Source organism: Corythoichthys intestinalis, chromosome 15 (assembly GCF_030265065.1).
Source record: "Corythoichthys intestinalis isolate RoL2023-P3 chromosome 15, ASM3026506v1, whole genome shotgun sequence".
Lineage (NCBI taxonomy): Eukaryota > Metazoa > Chordata > Actinopteri > Syngnathiformes > Syngnathidae > Corythoichthys > Corythoichthys intestinalis.
The window spans coordinates 12,551,290-12,569,932 of record NC_080409.1 but is presented as its reverse complement, the minus strand read 5'-3'; the positions used below and the strand labels follow the sequence as shown (position 1 = coordinate 12,569,932).

The window sequence follows — 18,643 nt, the reverse complement described above, 5'->3', positions numbered from 1 at the left end:
CAGTCCCAGGGAGTACTAAGAAATAACGTGCCAATGCTGCACAATATATGTACTCTTCCAGATCTAGCTCTAGCCAATGTGGCCGCCAGCGACACATCGTTTAAAAAACGAGCAGTGATCACCCACCCCAAGATGATTAAAAAAAAAAAACATGCAATTGTGTGGAGGTGCCAGCCAGCCTTTCATTTGAAATGGATTGGACGTCTGGTACCGTCAAACACTGAGTATAGAGAAGATGCGTTGACAATGTTTTAAAAAACGGTTAAGACATAACTGCAATCCACTGACTTGATCTTGTCATACCCGGTTGTAATGGGCTATCGGTCGCAACCGGTTGCGACTGCGCATGCGCGAACAGACGCCATTTTCCTGAGCGATGATGACAGATATACTGTAGATACATACGTACGTGTTAGATAGAACGATTTAAAAAAAAAAAAAAAACATGTTTTTCTTTTTGGGGGGGGGGGTGATATTCACTCACCGGCCACTTTATTAGGTACACCTGTCCAACTGCTCATTAACACTTAATTTCTAATCAGCCAATCACATGGCGGCAACTCAGTGCATTTAGGCATGTAGACATGGTTTAAGACAATCCCCTGCAGTTCAAACCGAGCATTACTATGGGGAAGAAAGGTGATTTGAGTGACAGGTGGCATGGTTGTTGGTGCCAGAAGGGCTGGTCTGAGTATTTCAGAAACTGCTGATATACTGGGATTTCCACGCACAACCGTCTCTAGGGTTTACAGAGAATGGTCCGAAAAAGAAAAAATATCCAGTGAGCGGCAGTTCTGTGGGTGGAAATGCCTTGTTGATACCAGAGATCAGAGAAGAATGGCCAGACTGGTTCGAGCTGATAGAAAGGCAACAGTGACTCAAATAACCACCCGTTACAACCAAGGTAGGCAGAAGAGCATCTCTGAACGCACAGTACGTCGAACTTTGAGGCAGATGGGCTACAGCAGCAGAAGACCACGCCACGTGCCACTCCTGTCAGCTAAGAACAGGAAACTGAGGCTACAATTTGCACAAGCTCATCGAAATTGGACAATAGAAGATTGGAAAAACGTTGCCTGGTCTGATGAGTCTCGATTTCTGCTGCGACATTCGGATGGTAGGGTCAGAATTTGGCGTCAACACCATGAAAGCATGGATCCATCCTGCCTTGTATCAACGGTTCAGGCTAGTGGTGGTGGTGTAATGGTGTGGGGAATATTTTCTTGGCACTCTTTGGGCCCCTTGGTACCAACTGAGCATCGTTGGAACGTCACAGCCTACCTGAGTATTGTTGCTGACCATGTCCATCCCTTTATAACCACAATGTACCCAACTTCTGATGGCTACTTTCAGCAGGACAATGCGCCAAGTTTATTGACAAAAACATTTTGAGAATTGTCGACAAAAACTTGACGAAATTTGTTTTCATTGACTAAAACTCGACGAAGACGAACACATTTTGAAGTGACTAAAATATGACTAAGACTAATAAGTGCTTTAGTCCAAAAGACTAAGACGAAAATTAAAATGGCTGCCAAAAACAACACTGGTCCAATCCATTTGAACTGGTAGGGTGGCAGCAAAAGACATCTCCCTCTTCAATCGGGCCCCTCCCACTTGTATGGCCGATAGTGGCCGCCAGTGCCAGGCAGGGGCGGACTGGGACTAAAATGCAGCCCTGGACTTTGACTTAGCCCAACCCACAAGAATCGCTATACGAAGGGAAACACAGACCCCCCCAGGGGGTCCGGGGGCATGCCCCCCGGGGAGATTTTTTTTTTTTTTTTTTTTACATTTTATTGTAAAATGCATCAATTTCGAACACTTTGAGAGAGAATGAAGAAAATGTGTCTAGAATGTTACTGTCTGACTTTGGGCGCTCAAAGTACTGCAAGTCTGAACTGGAGTTGGGTTCATTTTCTGTACTAGCTCTATGATCAACCTGAATAAACAAATGAAAGAATTTATTTTTCAAAGCAGGTTTTATGTATCCAATTGATTATAACATATCTCTATATATCTCTGTCTATAAAATGACTTCATTGTTTATGCTATAATTCAGTGGTCTCCAAACTATTCCACATAGGGCCGGAGCAGGCGCAGGATTTCATTCCAACAAAACAACACCTATGCACCAATCTGGTGTCTTACAAGTGTAATCAGTTGATTGCAGTCAGGTGCTGCTTGTTTTAGCAGAAACTTCATTGGTTAAACTGTCGGTACTCGATCGGTTGAAACAAAAACCAGGCCCCACGGCGGCCCTTGAGGACCGGTTTGGAGACCCCTGCCATAATTAATCTTGCCATACAAATAAAAAATTTAAATGAAAATACAATAAACATTTCAAGACAAATCCTGAACACATAACCTTCATTGGAAAGTATTAACCAGAAAACAAAACGATATATAAATGATGAATTTATATATCATTTATATTCATATCAATTTAACTACCTAAACTTTAAAGTAAAACCATTCATTTTATCAATATTTTGTTATAGTTCTTCTGAATTAATATTGCTGCTGCGTGTGCATACGTTGTTTACAGCTAAAATATTTTTTCTTAGGAGAGTCATAGTAGGACTAGCATACTGTAACTTGACACAATTGCAAACGGGTACATCGACTAGCTGGCACTAACCCTTTAATTGTCATTTATTTCATTTAAAATGTAGCTACCTAGTGTCTGGGGAACTTCCACCAGCTTGTCATTACCCCCTCCCTCTTCTTTTCTAACTCCCTGCACCGGCTGCACGTCAGAGCGGCTTCCGCTCCCCCTCTCAACATCGCCGGGAGCTGGGCTGTTGTTACCCGATGTGGCCGTTGCAGCCAGACTGCTGCTTGCCAAAATATTTGTCAACTTATGACATTTTAATGCTTCGCTCTCCAGTTTCTTTAATTTTTTTCTCCCTAACCTTCTCCGTGCCACCCTTCTCTTTTCTTTTTTTGCCACCACCATCCATATTGTGCAATAACGCTCGTCGCTATTTTGCGTCCACAAGGAACCAATGAAGGCTACTCTGTGCTTTCTTTGTTCTTCTATTGGCGGTGAACAGCCAGGCGCATTGCTGCCACCTGTCGGATTGGATGCGAACTGTAGATAATCAGAGGATAGGGGGGATAAAAACAGTGATGTATAATACATAGCGGCCGCCGGCTGTCCAAAGCACCGGCCGTTCTGTGATCCTCCAGAACCCACAGATTACCAGTCCGCCCCTGGTGCCAGGCAATGAGGTCATTTTGTGCTATTTTAAGTCTCTATCTGTTGATTTTCAGTCACTTCCTGTTGATTTTGAGGCATTCTATGGGCCACTTCCGGTTGATTTTACGGCATTTTAATGGGTGACTTCCTGTTAATTTTGAGTTACAGAAAAAGAGGTGAATCAACTTCCTGGTTCAAAATAATATTACTCAAGTAAAAGTAGTCATCCAAAAAATGTACTCAAGTACAAGTGAAAAAATATTTGATAAAAAGAATACTCAAGTAATGAGTAACATTGTAAGTAACTGCTTATATTTTTGATTTTTTTTTTTTTTAACAAATGTATTTTTTTCTGAGCACAAAGTTATCTATATGGACTGTTGTTACAATGATACTGTACAATAACCCATTACATAACCACATTAAGCCACAGTAACACAAAACAAAACAAAAATTACATAAATGAAGCATTATTCGTCCAAAGAGCATGACTACCCTCTGGTGGAGAAAATAGTTCCTAGTTTGAATATTGAAGAGTTCCTTCATAATTACCATTTTGAAATTAAAAGGATAATATCTGCGGTTTTCCGTGGTCAATCTGTGCTAAAAAAAAAAAAAAACTGGGAGCGAAGTTAAAATCCAGACTTTCGAGTCGTGTTGAGGGCAGCGCTCTATATCAAATACTTCATTTTTTTACGGGGTTTTAAAGACACTACATGATTGAGCAGGCTGGCGTGAAGAAAGAACGGCAAGCTTGCGTCTGATTGGTATAATGGAGTCATGTAGTTATTGTTGTGACATCTCATTGGTGAAATCGATAGAGCTACCCTGGTAACACACTAGACACGTCTACTCTTTGCGTCGCTGGCAAAAAAAAAAAATCTAATAGGTAGAATAAAGAGAAAAATGTAACGACTGTAGCCCAAAGTAGCGGAGTAAGAGTAGCGATTTTCGTCACAAATCTACTCAGGTAAAATGGGAAAGAGTGACAGAAACTCTGTTCATCCATTCACCCTTCCCAGTCTTCATGGATAGGGCGTCGACGTGACGGTGAGATGGATAGACAGTGCGGTTCTATTTTACTTCCTCTTTTAATGTTTTGAAGCTGGCGTCAATTGAATCGGACACTAGGCGTGTTGTGTTGCACAAGTTGATGGAATAAATGATTAGAAATCTGACGAAGCTGGCGATTTCTTTGGCAATGTTACCACAATAAGAGTTGTTACCTTAACTTATAAAGACTGGCGAACGGAGGTCGGAGGAGGACCGCCGAAATCGACATTCTATGGCCATATTGTCGACCCAGTTCACGGATGCACACACCGTGCTCATATGTTTAATTTACATCTTCATTTCAATGGTAAGTGTCACATTTTCTTTTTTTCCCCCACATGCACTAACCTTCTTGGAGCCAGTGTTGATTTCTCTCCCAAGAAAATCCGCCGTGCCACCATCTTTCGGCAAAACAAAGAAACTGCGGCGCCGATATAAATCGTCGTATTTCGAGCATGTCGTTGGATGTAGAAACAAATAGCGAGTCAAATTTTACGTTGGATGTCGAAAAGATCGTGTTTTGGAGCGATCGCACTGTATGTCGAGGTACCACTGTATAGGAAAGTCAATTACATGCAATGACACTTTTCTGCCACCAGGGGGGATATGCTCCTCTGCCCTCCTTAAAGTGCGTAAGACACCAAAGAGCATGTTTATTTCATATTTCACGCAGCGTTTTATGCTCCTGAATGAAATGAACCGCTTGGATGTGTGTGGATGCGATCGTTTTATATATTCAATTTTTGAATCCCGCGCCATGAAAATTTGTGACTTCCGGCTTCAGTCTCGGGTTTAGGACGAATGCGAATTTAAAGTCACCCGGGTCAGCATAACACAATACAGCATTGCTTTATAGCATGCAGATGGACTGCGGATTCAGCTGATTTTGCAGATTAATTTGTTTATTTTTTCGCATCACGCAAGCCAAACGGCTGCAGAAAATTGTTGCTGCACCAGGGGGAGGTGTGGGAACGTTTTTGGGTTTCAAAAGGTTCCTGTTTACCACGGATATTGGCCAAAACAAGCCCTACTACTGTGGGACCATTGGACTTGGGAGGAAGTGAGTAAGTATCGTATTTTGTATTCTGTCAAATACTGGGATCATGGCACACGTTTTAATACGGAGGTGGCTTGCATTTTGTGGCTGATTGTCCAAAATGCCACTCTGCCGACGACCGGCGGCTTGCACACCCCCTTCTGTACTCGGCTTATTGCCCTCTTCGTGTGCCCAGTGTTCTGTCAAATTTTCAACCCCATCAGAAATTGCAACATTGTGTTAAAAATGGCCGCGAAGACAGCGATTACAATGTAAACACTACAAACTTTCTTTAAATAAAGGACTATTTACTTACGTTTCATCATGGACTGACATGTAGAGAAGTTCTCCTCAGACATATCCTGCCATGTTAGCTGCAAATCAACCGCAAGCCGCTCTCTGTTTAGGTCTTTGCCGTGTAGTAAAGCATTATGTTACGCCATATTTGTGGTGACCATGTGGCAGCTACGCGCTCCTCCGACGTCGGCCAGTTTGTCCGGCGGTATTCTCCAGCTGCTTCCCCGGCGAGCTCTCCTGTCCGTAGCAGGGCAACGGGCCTCAACTTGCTCGCCGCCAATCAACAACCCCATCGGCGTGTGAAATGATCCAAGCTAGATTTGTGTGATTTTTCGCTTCGAAAAGCGAAAATAAGACTGAGATGTCACCCGGTTCGGGTTAGTATGTCGGTTAGCTGTCACGCCTCTTGGTTTGTTTACATTCTCTGAAGCCGGGGCAGGGAACTGACAAAAGCCTGATTAACTACGGTGGCATAAAATATCGGTCAGAAGGTGCGACAGGTGAAGTCGACAGTTTTCCTCGTTCTGAATAATTCCCCCTCAATGGGCTAAATTGTAAATCAGATGAAAACATGACCCTGCCGACGTCATCCACTTGTTGGGGAAGCTAGAGCCCTATAATGGTAGGCGCGGCTAAACGGCGGATTAAAAGACGTCATTTCTCGTCATCCGCTTTGCCAAATTGTTGTATACCGTCAAATCGTCTCAAAATATGATTCTAATTCACAAAATAATGCTATTTAAGACTTGTTTTCATCCTGTCGTACGCACTTATATCTCCGCGTGTAATACAAAGTATCACGATATATTACCATTTCGATATTTTCTCACTCCCCTAATATTGCGTACATTGTGCAAGGGCGTAGGTTTGCATAGGGACGGTAGGGACGTAACATTACCAACTTTTCAGGATGCTCAAATTGTCCCTACCAACTTTTAAGCAACTTATTTGCATTAAATAAATTGCATTAAATGAGTTCAATTATAATTTAGATTGTCTTCCCATATGTTGTAAGGATAGAATTGACCCTACGATTGTTAATTATTTTAATTATGTTCAGACTTATTACCCCTTTTCACTTGCTGAATGTGCCCCCCCACCCCCCCACCACCACCACCACCATCACACGCACACTCGCACAGCCCCGACAGAATTGCATGTCGACGTCATGCCGCCTCCTCCGCAGAGGAGAGATATTAGAAGTTTTTTTCGGCCAGCATAAGCAGCCACCACTGTAAGTAATGTCAAAAAACATCAATGTTGCGGAGGTGGGGAACACGCCACTAATTTTGCTACTAAAAGTCGGACCTGCATCAGAGTTAGCATAACATTAAACTGTGTGAACTTGCTAATCTGCAAAACACGAGTAGGAAGCTGCTTAGAGGGGTATCCTCCTGTATGTGTTTTATACTGTTAATGTCAATTAAACTGTGAGAAATGTAGCTACATCTGCTGGAAACTATGGAACCACAAAAATATAAGTTAAATTATGGTCAAATGTTTCAATTTAATTTACTAAGAAAATCCAGACATTTATTCTGTAAATTTTCAAAACGTTTCTTTAGTAGTTTTTGAAAACAAAGGTTTGAATTGAACGGTGTATCACCTGAACCAACACACATGAAAGTTAGTATAAGTCAATACAGATTTATTCTGCATTGATCATTTTAGCCTATCAATTAATTAGGTCCGTATTCGTGAGAAATGTAGCACTGACCCCCGTTCACCCAATCTGTTTGGTCTTATTAATGTCCCGTCCCCAGCAAAAAAAGCATATGCAGGTGATGCTGTTGTATCGTCCCTACCAATGTTGAGACCAAACCTACGCCCTTGATATTATGAGATCGTCATCATGAGCTTCGTATCACAAATCCTATCGTATCGTGAATTACCAAGAGGTTTCCACCCCTAATTTAGATGGCACTCATGTTTTTTTCTCATGGTATGGATTGGACGTCTAGCAACGTCAATAGCAGATAATGACTTAATGAAGAGCTCTAAAATCAACAGGAAGTGACCAGAAGAGCAAGCGTATCCACATCTCCTTTTTGACTTTAAAAATGCAATTTGACGCTCCTTCCTTTAGTTAACACATCAATTCAAGAAAAGCTTTTGTCTTTCTCATCTGATGAAATATCTCCTAATTCCCATATTTCATGTGGATTTGGGAAACACAAAACCTTGTTTGGTCACTTTGTTGCAAAAAAACTTTTTAAACTATTTTTCATCAGTGATTGATGCAGAAAAAATGACCTCATTCCACCTCGGTTTCAAATTTGGAGACGTTTTGTTTGCACTGAAAAGTGACTTTTGCTGCTGAGTCACGTGCTCGCACTTCCTACGTCACCTTTACAACTTTGATATGGATTTGCCTTAAGAGTTGAAAGCACACCAAAGCTAGTCAAATTAACTCTCGCATCTTAATTTTGGAGGAAAATGAAGCAATAAGCGCGCGGGAACAAGATCAATGATAAAAGAAGAAGTTGTGACCTGTTGTCGAGCGCGTCTTCCCGCCGCCATCACCCTCCATCGCTGGCTCTGTGACGTCACGGGTGCGTCCGCCAGCCCGGAAATGAGCGCCAGCTGCAGACAAAAAGTTGATAACTCGTCCAGCGCGACGCGCGGGGGAGTGACAGCTGTGACGTCATCGCTGTAAGCAGACGCGCAATTGGCTTTTTCCTCTTTGTTGTTCTTGTGACGTCATATTGACGCTCTTTGGCTGCCGTAGATGGCAGCAGAGTTGATCGTTTCTTCAGAAATAAATTCTTTTTACTTAACTTTGGGATATTAACACTGACAACTATCAAACTAAGGAAGCACATCAGCGTCATTTCTACTTTTCAAGCTGCTTCCATGTATTCAGTGGTGCAATGTAACGAAGTAAAAGTACTTTGTTACTGTACTTAAGTACATATTCGTGTATCTGTACTTTACTTGAGTACAGATATGAAGTGGTACTGCTTACGTCACTACATTTTACAACACATATCTGTACTTTTTACTCCACTACTTTTCAAAATGTTGCCTGCATCAGCCTCGGTAAACTATAGCGTAATTGAGCACTATAGGCAGCAACATGAGTAGAAGCAAGATTAGCCAGGTGAACACGATATTGACCAATTAAAAACCAACAGTGACAGCAATACTCCTTCAGATGGGTGCTGTACGCTGTTGTACAGGAGGTGGTGGTATGCACCTGATACTCGCTTGCAATCCGCCATTAAGCTAAATTGGAAAAAAATAATAGCAATTTTATTTTTTTTATTTTTTTTAGCTTGCTAAGCTTCTGCTTCGAGTGCAGTCAATTTTATTGCTTGTTTTTTTCCATTTTGCGCAGTTTTAAATAAAATTGAGCAGTCAATTAAGTTTCTGGTTCTTTCTTTGAATATTGGCTCAGAACAAATATATATGGCGGAAAACACAGACAAGACTGAAAAAGCAGTTTCTGCTCTTGCACTCTTCTTTAAAAGAAACTGCTATATTTTTAGCCAAAACAACTGTTGTGTATGATAGAACAATATGTCTAGATGCTGCGATAGCAGATTCATGGCGCATTAAGCCCCCTAACTATTTTTAATTTGCCCGTTTTACCCTTGAAACCCCTTTTTCAATCATTAATTGATATCTAATATTCAGTTTTAAAAAACAAAACAACGCATATTTTAAACTTTTAAACAGATTACATCACAATGAAAAAAAAATGGTGTGTGTAAAAACTTCACGGATATCTACCTCGTAACGATCGCTTAATTGTATTTTTTTGGTTACTGTCGCATTTTCTCCGATATGTTGGATGATAAATAATCAATCCAAACAAAGAAATTTTAAAACAAAATGTTTAAAAGGGTAAATATATGAAAAAGAAAATCTCAACCACTCCTTCATGTCTGCGATGTCTACATCGTGACCCTTGCTATATTACCATATTTTACCCATAAAATCCCCCAAAAATGCAGCTGTCGCCATTCACAGCTGTGTCCTGACACTCATTGATACATGCTACATGGAGTTTTTGGATCGAAACAAGGTAAGTACGCTATTATATGTCGCTAAAGTTATGGCGTCTGCAATTCTGCTCTCGCGTGCTCTCACCTCCAGATAGGGTTTTGCTGTTTAAATTTTTTTTTTTTTTAAATGCCCTCCTGTTCAAAAATTTTCTTCCCCCAGAAAATTGAGATTTTAAGCTTTCCAATGATGTATTACACATGCATATAGGACAATTTTGAAATTTGGCCAAATTGGGGGTCTCTGGTCAAGTCAACTGATTGTTTCCATCCATATATTCGGGCTGCAGTTATCGATTATTTTAATAGTCGATTAATCTATCAACTAGTTAGTTCGAATTATCGAATTAGGAACATTTAATGTGTTGCAGAATAAATTTTAGGAGATGTAAAACAAAGGCTTGCTAAATTGCACTTTCAAAAGAGCATTAAATGTGAATACAAAATAACATTCCCGAGTGTTTCTTCAATCATTTAAAAATACCTGAGTTTAGCCTCAAATGCTATAAAATAGATAAATAAATGAGGATAAGTAAATCAAAAGAACAATTGGCTAACTTGCTTGGCAAAAGTCCGCTAGCTTAAATGCTGTAAAATTATTATTATTTTTTTTTTTTTTACAGTATTCCCACAAAAAATGGCTAAATATGACTATAAACTAAATTACGAATGCATACAAAACCATATTAGCTGAAACAAAAACTTAAACCTAATGTTGGTTTGAACAGGGAGCAGCTGGATTCAGCCATGTTAAAGGAGTATCCACCCAAATCAATAAGACTAAATGCATTTTAGCCATGTTAAATGTGTAAACCAATAAAACTAAATGCAAACACTTTCAAAACAAATCATTACATCGCCACTCTAATTAATCAAATACTCGAAGCGGCAAAATTTGGTTTGAAGCTTTTTTCTAATCGAATTACTCGAATTAATCGATGAATCGTTTCAGCGCTAGTATAATTATATACTGTATACTGTATATATATCACATTTTTTGCATCGAGAGAAAATATTTTTACTTTTTACTTGTAATTTTTAAGCAAGTACTTTAGTACTTTTACTTGAGTATATTTTTTCTTAGATATTTGTACTTTTACTTCAGTAATGCTTTTGCCCCTGTATCTGTACTTTTACTTAAGTAAGAAAAGTGAGTACTTCATCTACCACTGCATATTTTAAGTCAGTGTCTGCCATTGACTGGGCCTGATGTCGAATCCATTTTAACTGGGAGGGGAGAATGAAAAGCATTCCCTTTACATGGCATTCATATAAATACTTTTTACATTAAAAAATGTACTTTGGTGTTATTAGGGGATATAGCCAGAGTTTATTTCTCATGGTATTGCCCCAAAATGAAGAGAAAGTGATCCAAAAATACCTCAAAATCCACACGAAGGGACCCGGAAATGACCCAAAATACACAAGTGACCCCAGATGAACAGGAAGTCAACTGGAAATGACCCAAAGTAAATAGAAAGTAGCCCAAAATCAACAAGAATAGACCCGGAAATGCTCTAAAATCCACATGAAGCAACTTGGGAATGACCCAACATCAATAAGTGACCCCAAATGAACAGGACGTCAACTGGAAATGACCCAAATGAAATGGGAAGGGACCCGAAATCAACAAGAAGAGACGCGGAAATGCTCCAAAATAAACAGGATGATTCCTGAATTAATATGAATTCATTAACAGTGGAGGGAGGGCCAGCCAGCCTCCTACTTTCAATGGATGAATGTGTATAGTAATAAACACACACCACAGGTTATCACTCTAAAAAATTGTAACCAAGAATTATTCACCAAATGAGAACATTTTAACAAAGCCTTTTTTAAAGTGTTGTCCAAGTAACGAGAAGTCACCTGACTCTGACAGCGTGACCTCAATTGTTCGGTCACATGGTCACGCGGCGCCATGTGAAGCCACGGTTGATTTTCGATGTGTCGCCGTGACAACCGTGACACAATGTGATCAGCGTGCAGGCTCTTCTCTTCCTTCCTTCCTTCCTTTCAGCGCCTGAAGGTGGCATCATCATCACCATCATCATCATCAGCAACAGCAGCAGCAGCAGCAGCAGTAGCAGCAGCAGCAGCAGCTGGTCGTTTGAAGAAGATGAGTCCAGCAGATGTACTGTACGTTTGCAAGATGACAGCAGAAGCTCCCTCCCAGCTGGAAGCATCTCAATGTTCTGAAACTCTGGTTGGATACAGAAGTCCCTCTTCTCCTCCTCTTCATCTTCCTCATCTGGCACGCAGAACAGCGACTGGCATGTGAACTTCTTTTAAGGCCTTCACATTTGATCAACTGCAGGCAGAAAGTAGATATTTTCTGAGGTTCCTAAAATACAAACTCTAGCAAAAAGTATGGAATCACCAGTCTCGGATGAGCACTCACTCAGATATTTTATTATGTAGAACAAACTCAGATAAAAAGCTTGAAAAAAATAATGAATTAGTTCAAAAGTGCAACTCTTTAGCATTCAGAAACACTAAAAGAAATGAATAAAAACATTGCGGTGGTCAGTAAATATTACTTTTATAGAGCAAGTGCAAGGAAATAAATATAGAATCACTCCATTCTGAGGAAAACAACATGGAATCATGAGAAACAAACAAAGAAATAACAATCAAAACACATCCCTAGTATTTAGTTGCACCACCTCTGGCTTTTATGACAGCTTGCAGTCTCCGAGGCATGGACTTGATGAGTGACAAACAGTATTCTTCATCAATTTAGAGCCAACTCTCTTTGATTGCAGTTGCCAGATCATCCTTGCAGGTCGGAGCCTAGCTGTGGACCATTTTTTCAATTTCCACAACAGGTTTTCAATAGGGTTGAGATCTGGGCTATTTGCAGGCCATGACATTGACTGGATGAGTCTTTCTCCAAGGAATGCTTTCACAGTTTTAGCTCTGTGGCATGATGCATTGTCATCATGGAAAATCATTTCATGATCCCCAAACATGTTTTCAGTTGAAGGGATAAGAAAATGTAAACTTGTGCATTTATTGAAGATTTAACCACAGCCATCCCCCCAGTGCCTTTGCCTGACATGCAGCCCCATAGCATCAAGGACTGAGGGAATTTTAAAGTTTTCTTCAGGCAGTCATCTATGAAAATCTCACTGGAACGGCACCAAACAAAAGTTCCAGCATAATCACTTTGTACAATGCAGATTCTTGACTCATTACTGAAAATAACCTTCATCCAGTCATTCACAGACCATGATTGCCTCTCCTTCGCCCATTGCAGTCTTGTTCTTTTGTGTTTAAGTGTCAATGATGGTTTCCTTTTAGCTTTCCTGTATGAAAATCCCATTTCCTTTTGGCAATTTTGTAAAGTTCTGTCAAATACCTTGACTTCAGCTTCCTTTCATTTCTTCTTCATTTGTGTTCTACATCTTCTGTTTTCAAGACATATGGCCTTTAGTTGTTTGTCATGACGTTTGGATGTCTTCGTCGGTCTACCAGTACGCTTAACTTTATCAACCTTGCCATGCTGTTTGTACTTTGTCCAGATTTTTGAAACAGCTGACTGTGAACAGCCCACATCTTTGGCAACCATACGTGTACAGTTACCTTCTTCAAGAAGTTTGATAATCCTCTCCTTGGTCTAAAGAGAAATCTCTCTTGTTGGAGCCATGATTCTTGTGAATCCACTTGGTCCAGCAGCCCTTTGAGGTGTAATAACTGCACTGTTTTTAACTGCTGACTAACGAGCAGATCTAATATGAGGCAGGGGCCCAATTAAGGAAAGGAAATTGACTGGGTGTGTCTGTACTTTCCACAAAAGGACTGATTGCATATTTTTTTCTTCAGAATGGAGTGATTTTATATTTATTTCCCTGCATTTGCCCTATAAAAGTAACATTTACTGACCACCAAAATGTTTTTTATTCATTTCTTTTAGTGTTTCTGAATGCCAAGGAGTTGCACTTTTAAAATAATTCATTATTTTTTCGAGCTTTTTATCTGAGTTTGACTAAATAATGAAATGTCTGAGTGAGTGCTCGTTCGATACTGGTGATTACATACTTTTTACCAGGGGTTGTAGTGCTGTTTGATCTTGCCTAAAAAGAAAATCCCGATTATTTTCTGTCAAACCTGATTTTCCGATATCAATTACAATTTCTTGGCCAAATAAAAATAATGTCAAAAAAAGTATTTGGAATGTCTTCTTATTAAACTTATTTTTTCTTAATTAGAACTGAAAGTGCCAATGAATTTTGAAACGTTTAAAAGGGTAAATATATGAAAAAGAAAATCTCAACCACTCCTTGATGTCTGCGATTTTTGCATCACGACCCTTGTTAAATTACCATGTTCACCCATAAAATCCCCCAAAAATCCAGCTGTGGCCATTCACACGAGTGTCTTGACACTCAGTATACATGCTATATGGAGTTTTTGGATCGAAACAAGGTACCGTATTGGCCCTGATTATAAGACGACCCCCTCTTTTTCAAGACTCAAGTTTGAAGAAAGACTTTTTGAACACCAAATTAATTTTTATGCGGAAAATAATTACAGTTCATCTGAAACAAATGATTATAAAAATATATTTAAAAGAAATAGCATGTTATTTTGCCTCATTCAAATTTTAATATCTGAATATTTTATATGTAAACTAAAGTGCAATCACATTTGTAAATGAATGACTTCTGGTTTTTGAAATGTAAATAAACCAATCTATTGAGATAAAACAACAAAATTGCAATAACCGCATTAACCATCAAAGTGAAGTCTAACTTTAACTGTAGTCTTGAAACAATTCTGAATAAGGAAAAACATTGCAATAATAAAATAATGCAAACTGGTTAAACTTGAGAGTAGCTGAGATCTGTCATGACAGAACATCGCTTCAATGATATCTGGCGCCATCTACCGTCGTAAATGGGTATAATGTCTTGACCGCGAAGATAAGACGACCCCCACTTTTTCAGTCTTATTTCAATGCAAAAAAACACCGTCTTATATCCGAGCCAATACGGTAAGCACGCTATAATATCTCGTTAAAGTCATGGCGTCTGTAATTTTGCTCTCGCATGCTCTCTCACCCCCCCCCCACATATATATATATATATACATATACATATATATATACAGTGCCTTGTAAAAGTATTCGGCCCCCTTGAACCTTGCAACCTTTCGCCACATTTCAGGCTTCAAACATGAAGATATAAAATTTTTAATTTTTTGTCAAGAATCAACAACAAGTGGGACACAATCGTGAAGTGGAACAAAATTTATTGGATAATTTAAACTTTTTTAACAAATAAAAAACTGAAAAGTGGGGCGTGCAATATTATTCGGCCCCCTTGCGTTAATACTTTGTAGCGCCACCTTTTGCTCCAATTACAGCTGCAAGTCGCTTGGGGTATGTTTCTATCAGTTTTGCACATCGAGAGACTGACATTCTTGCCCATTCTTCCTTGCAAAACAGCTCGAACTCAGTGAGGTTGGATGGAGAGTGTTTGTGAACAGCAGTCTTCAGCTCTTTCCACAGATTCTCGATTGGATTCAGGTCTGGACTTTGACTTGGCCATTCTAACACCTGGATACGTTTATTTTTGAACCATTCCATTGTAGATTTGGCTTTATGTTTTGGATCATTGTCCTGTTGGAAGATAAATCTCCGTCCCAGTCTCAGGTCTTGTACAGATACCAACAGGTTTTCTTCCAGAATGTTCCTGTATTTGGCTGCATCCATCTTCCCGTCAATTTTAACCATCTTCCCTGTCCCTGCTGAAGAAAAGCAGGCCCAAACCATGATGCTGCCACCACCATGTTTGACAGTGGGGATGGTGTGTTCAGGGTGATGAGCTGTGTTGCTTTTACGCCAAACATATCGTTTTGCATTGTGGCCAAAAAGTTCAATTTTGGTTTCATCTGACCAGAGCACCTTCTTCCACATGTTTGGTGTGTCTCCCAGGTGGCTTGTGGCAAACTTTAAACGAGACTTTTTATGGATATCTTTGAGAAATGGCTTTCTTCTTGCCACTCTTCCATAAAGGCCAGATTTGTGCAGTGTACGACTGATTGTTGTCCTATGGACAGACTCTCCCACCTCAGCTGTAGATCTCTGCAGTTCATCCAGAGTGATCATGGGCCTCTTGGCTGCATCTCTGATCAGTTTTCTCCTTGTTTGAGAAGAAAGTTTGGAAGGACGGCCGGGTCTTGGTAGATTTGCAGTGGTCTGATGCTCCTTCCATTTCATTATGATGGCTTGCACAGTGCTCCTTGAGATGTTTAAAGCTTGGGAAATCTTTTTGTATCCAAATCTGGCTTTAAACTTCTCCACAGCAGTATCTCGGACCTGCCTGGTGTGTTCCTTGGTTTTCATAATGCTCTCTGCACTTTAAACAGAACCCTGAGACTATCACAGAGCAGGTGCATTTATACGGAGACTTGATTACACACAGGTGGATTCTATTTATCATCATCGATCATTTAGGACAACACTGGATCATTCAGAGATCCTCACTGAACTTCTGGAGTGAGTTTGCTGCACTGAAAGTAAAGGGGCCGAATAATATTGCACGCCCCACTTTTCAGTTTTTTATTTGTTAAAAAAGTTTAAATTATCCAATAAATGTTGTTCCACTTCACGATTGTGTCCCACTTGTTGTTGATTCTTGACAAAAAAAATTAAATTTCATATCTTTATGTTTGAAGCCTGAAATGTGGCGAAAGGTTGCAAGATTCAAGGGGGCCGAATACTTTTGCAAGGCACTGTATATATACAAACAAACAACATATTACCATTGCATGTCAATAATTGTAGTATGAACAGCAACATTTGTAATCCAGCAGCTCTGCAGGGAACAGGCTGTCTAGGCAAGCAGGGCGGAGTTATATCACATCATTATTTTCACTGCTGATTTTTGTTTTTGTGGAAACGAAAGGGATTTCCCAGCAGACTCCGCACGAGTGGCCGAAGCACTCCTCCCTATTGTGGTCGCAATAAGCATCTAAAAAAAATTGTCCCGCAGAATGAAATGATTTAGGGCAATTTGGTGTGACATTGTTTTGGCCACATGGGTATTTCGAACAATGATCTGCATTTAGAATTCATCTGACTATATTAGATCTGTTAATATTTTTTTTTTATTGGCATGCTAAGCAGACATCATTGACTCGCGCTAGCTTAGCCACTCCGGAACCCTGAAACTAACAAATAACTAACAAATTGCACGGAATTTGTTGAAATCAACTCCACCGACTAATTTAACCTCAGCTAACTCGAAGATTAAGCCTTAAGTAAAAAATTCTGAATCACCTTTAAATTAATTTATAGGAAAGTCAACTATATGTATATGTATTTTTTGGCCACCAGAGAGGCACTGCCCTCCCTGCCTCGCCAAATCTCTGCCTATAACGACTACTGTAAAGGCTGAATTATGCTTCTGCGTTCTGGTGACGGCGAGCGACGGTGAAGACCCTACGTCATCATTGAGCATTCGAAGTTCTGTGTCAAGGGATCGCGTTGCTCTGTAGTTCACCACTGAGCCACTAGAGGGGTGTGGCTTTGTCTCAGTTTTCTTCTGGTCATAGACGAAAACGGTAACGAAGATTAAACGTGTGTATTTGCAACTGCAGCTAATCAATATTGAACAACAAATGTTTTTAATACAAATGTTGAAGCGTAGGCGACACAGAAGACGCTTGCCGATGTTTGAAAATGTCGGTGTTGTTGTGCTGAACCGCAAACAATGTTCTGAGCGGACCAATCACAGTCTTTTGACATTCATGTCACGACGCATTGACGAGAGGCATAGTCAGGATTTTTTGGAAGCGCACGTCAGGCTATGGCATAGGGTCGTAATTCGGGTCTGCGTTAACGGCGTAGGTCTGCTGTCACCACAACACAGAAGCATAAATCAGCCTTAGGCCGTAGCCGACGGTAACAAAACAAAAACAGCACAACAACAGTTTAAAAGGACGCTTGCTACGCAAAATTTAATGCTAATGCGAACGCGAATGCTATGCTAATGCTGCGAGTTACATTCAGTGTGTGATGATCACTCAGCACAGACCTTTAAAGGCGAAATAAATATTGCATATTCTCTCTTACCAGAATAAGAAAACAAATCTTACCATGTGTTTCAAAACAAGCAAGTCTGGAGCGCAGCCTGCCTTCAAGAACATCATTGGTTATACTATGGATGAAACGGTACACTTAAATGTAAAATTCCGTCCAAATCTTCATAGCAACAATGGTAAAAATAAACTCCATGTAATCCTATATTGGAGACATTACAGTTAATCCTACTAAATTACATTGTGAATTGGTGGCTATTACATGAATGTTTTTCTATCTAATACAGGACAGTGAATCAACGTCTAAAAGGAATGTCTATAAATAAATCAGTCTTCCTGTCCAAGCGCTAGTTTGTCAATCACTTTTTTTTATTGGGGTTGGAGGAGCTCTTGTTTGCACTCCACGAATTCCGCCTAGCAACAAGTGGAACTCGTGCAATTCTGTCAATTCGCGTCGCGTCCTGTCCGCACGATAAAATTTTATGGCGGCCGGCGATGACGTTTTTTATTTTTATAAGGAATCGTAAATGATTTACAGGATTTGCTATTTATGGCCGAGACTGGACTGAGCGCTTGGAGCCTGACCGTTTGACTATGCAACAACATAAAACGGTGCCATTGGTTGGTTTCAGTGCTGTTGGTGCTAAATGTCCAATTCATTTAGACTGGGAGGGGCCAACGAACGTTAGCGCCATCAATGGCACTGAAAGATAAGCATTCAGAGCCAGTTCTTGATTTTAGGCCATTTCAGGGGTCACCTACTGTTAATAATGAATAACTTTCTGTTGCTTTTGAGTCACTTTCTTTTAATCTTGGGGCATTTGCAGGAAACTTTATATTGATTTTGGTTCAATTCCTATTGATTTTGGGTCACATTCTGTGGATTTTGGCATATTCCTGGGTCACCTCTTGTTGTTTTTGGGTCACTTCCTGTTGATTTGTTGGCTTTTCTGGTTCACTTCCCCTGTTAATTTACTTCCTATTCATTTCGCGGCACTTCCTATTGAT

General features: G+C 40.1%; 1 protein-coding gene across 3 annotated transcripts in view; it reads right to left on the bottom strand.

The window, feature by feature from the left end:
* The window catches only part of slc4a11 (solute carrier family 4 member 11), a 150,832-nt gene extending 142,658 nt beyond the window's left edge, over positions 1 to 8,174 (bottom strand). For 2 of the 3 annotated variants that reach the window (XM_057860404.1, XM_057860407.1), the window contains exon 1: positions 8,079 to 8,174. In XM_057860404.1, the coding sequence (XP_057716387.1) occupies positions 8,079 to 8,118 (40 nt within the window). In that variant the 5' untranslated portion in view covers positions 8,119 to 8,174. The remainder of the gene's footprint in view (positions 1 to 8,078) is intronic. The other variant, XM_057860406.1, reaches the window with a different exon arrangement.
* Positions 8,175 to 18,643: the final 10,469 nt, after the last annotated feature.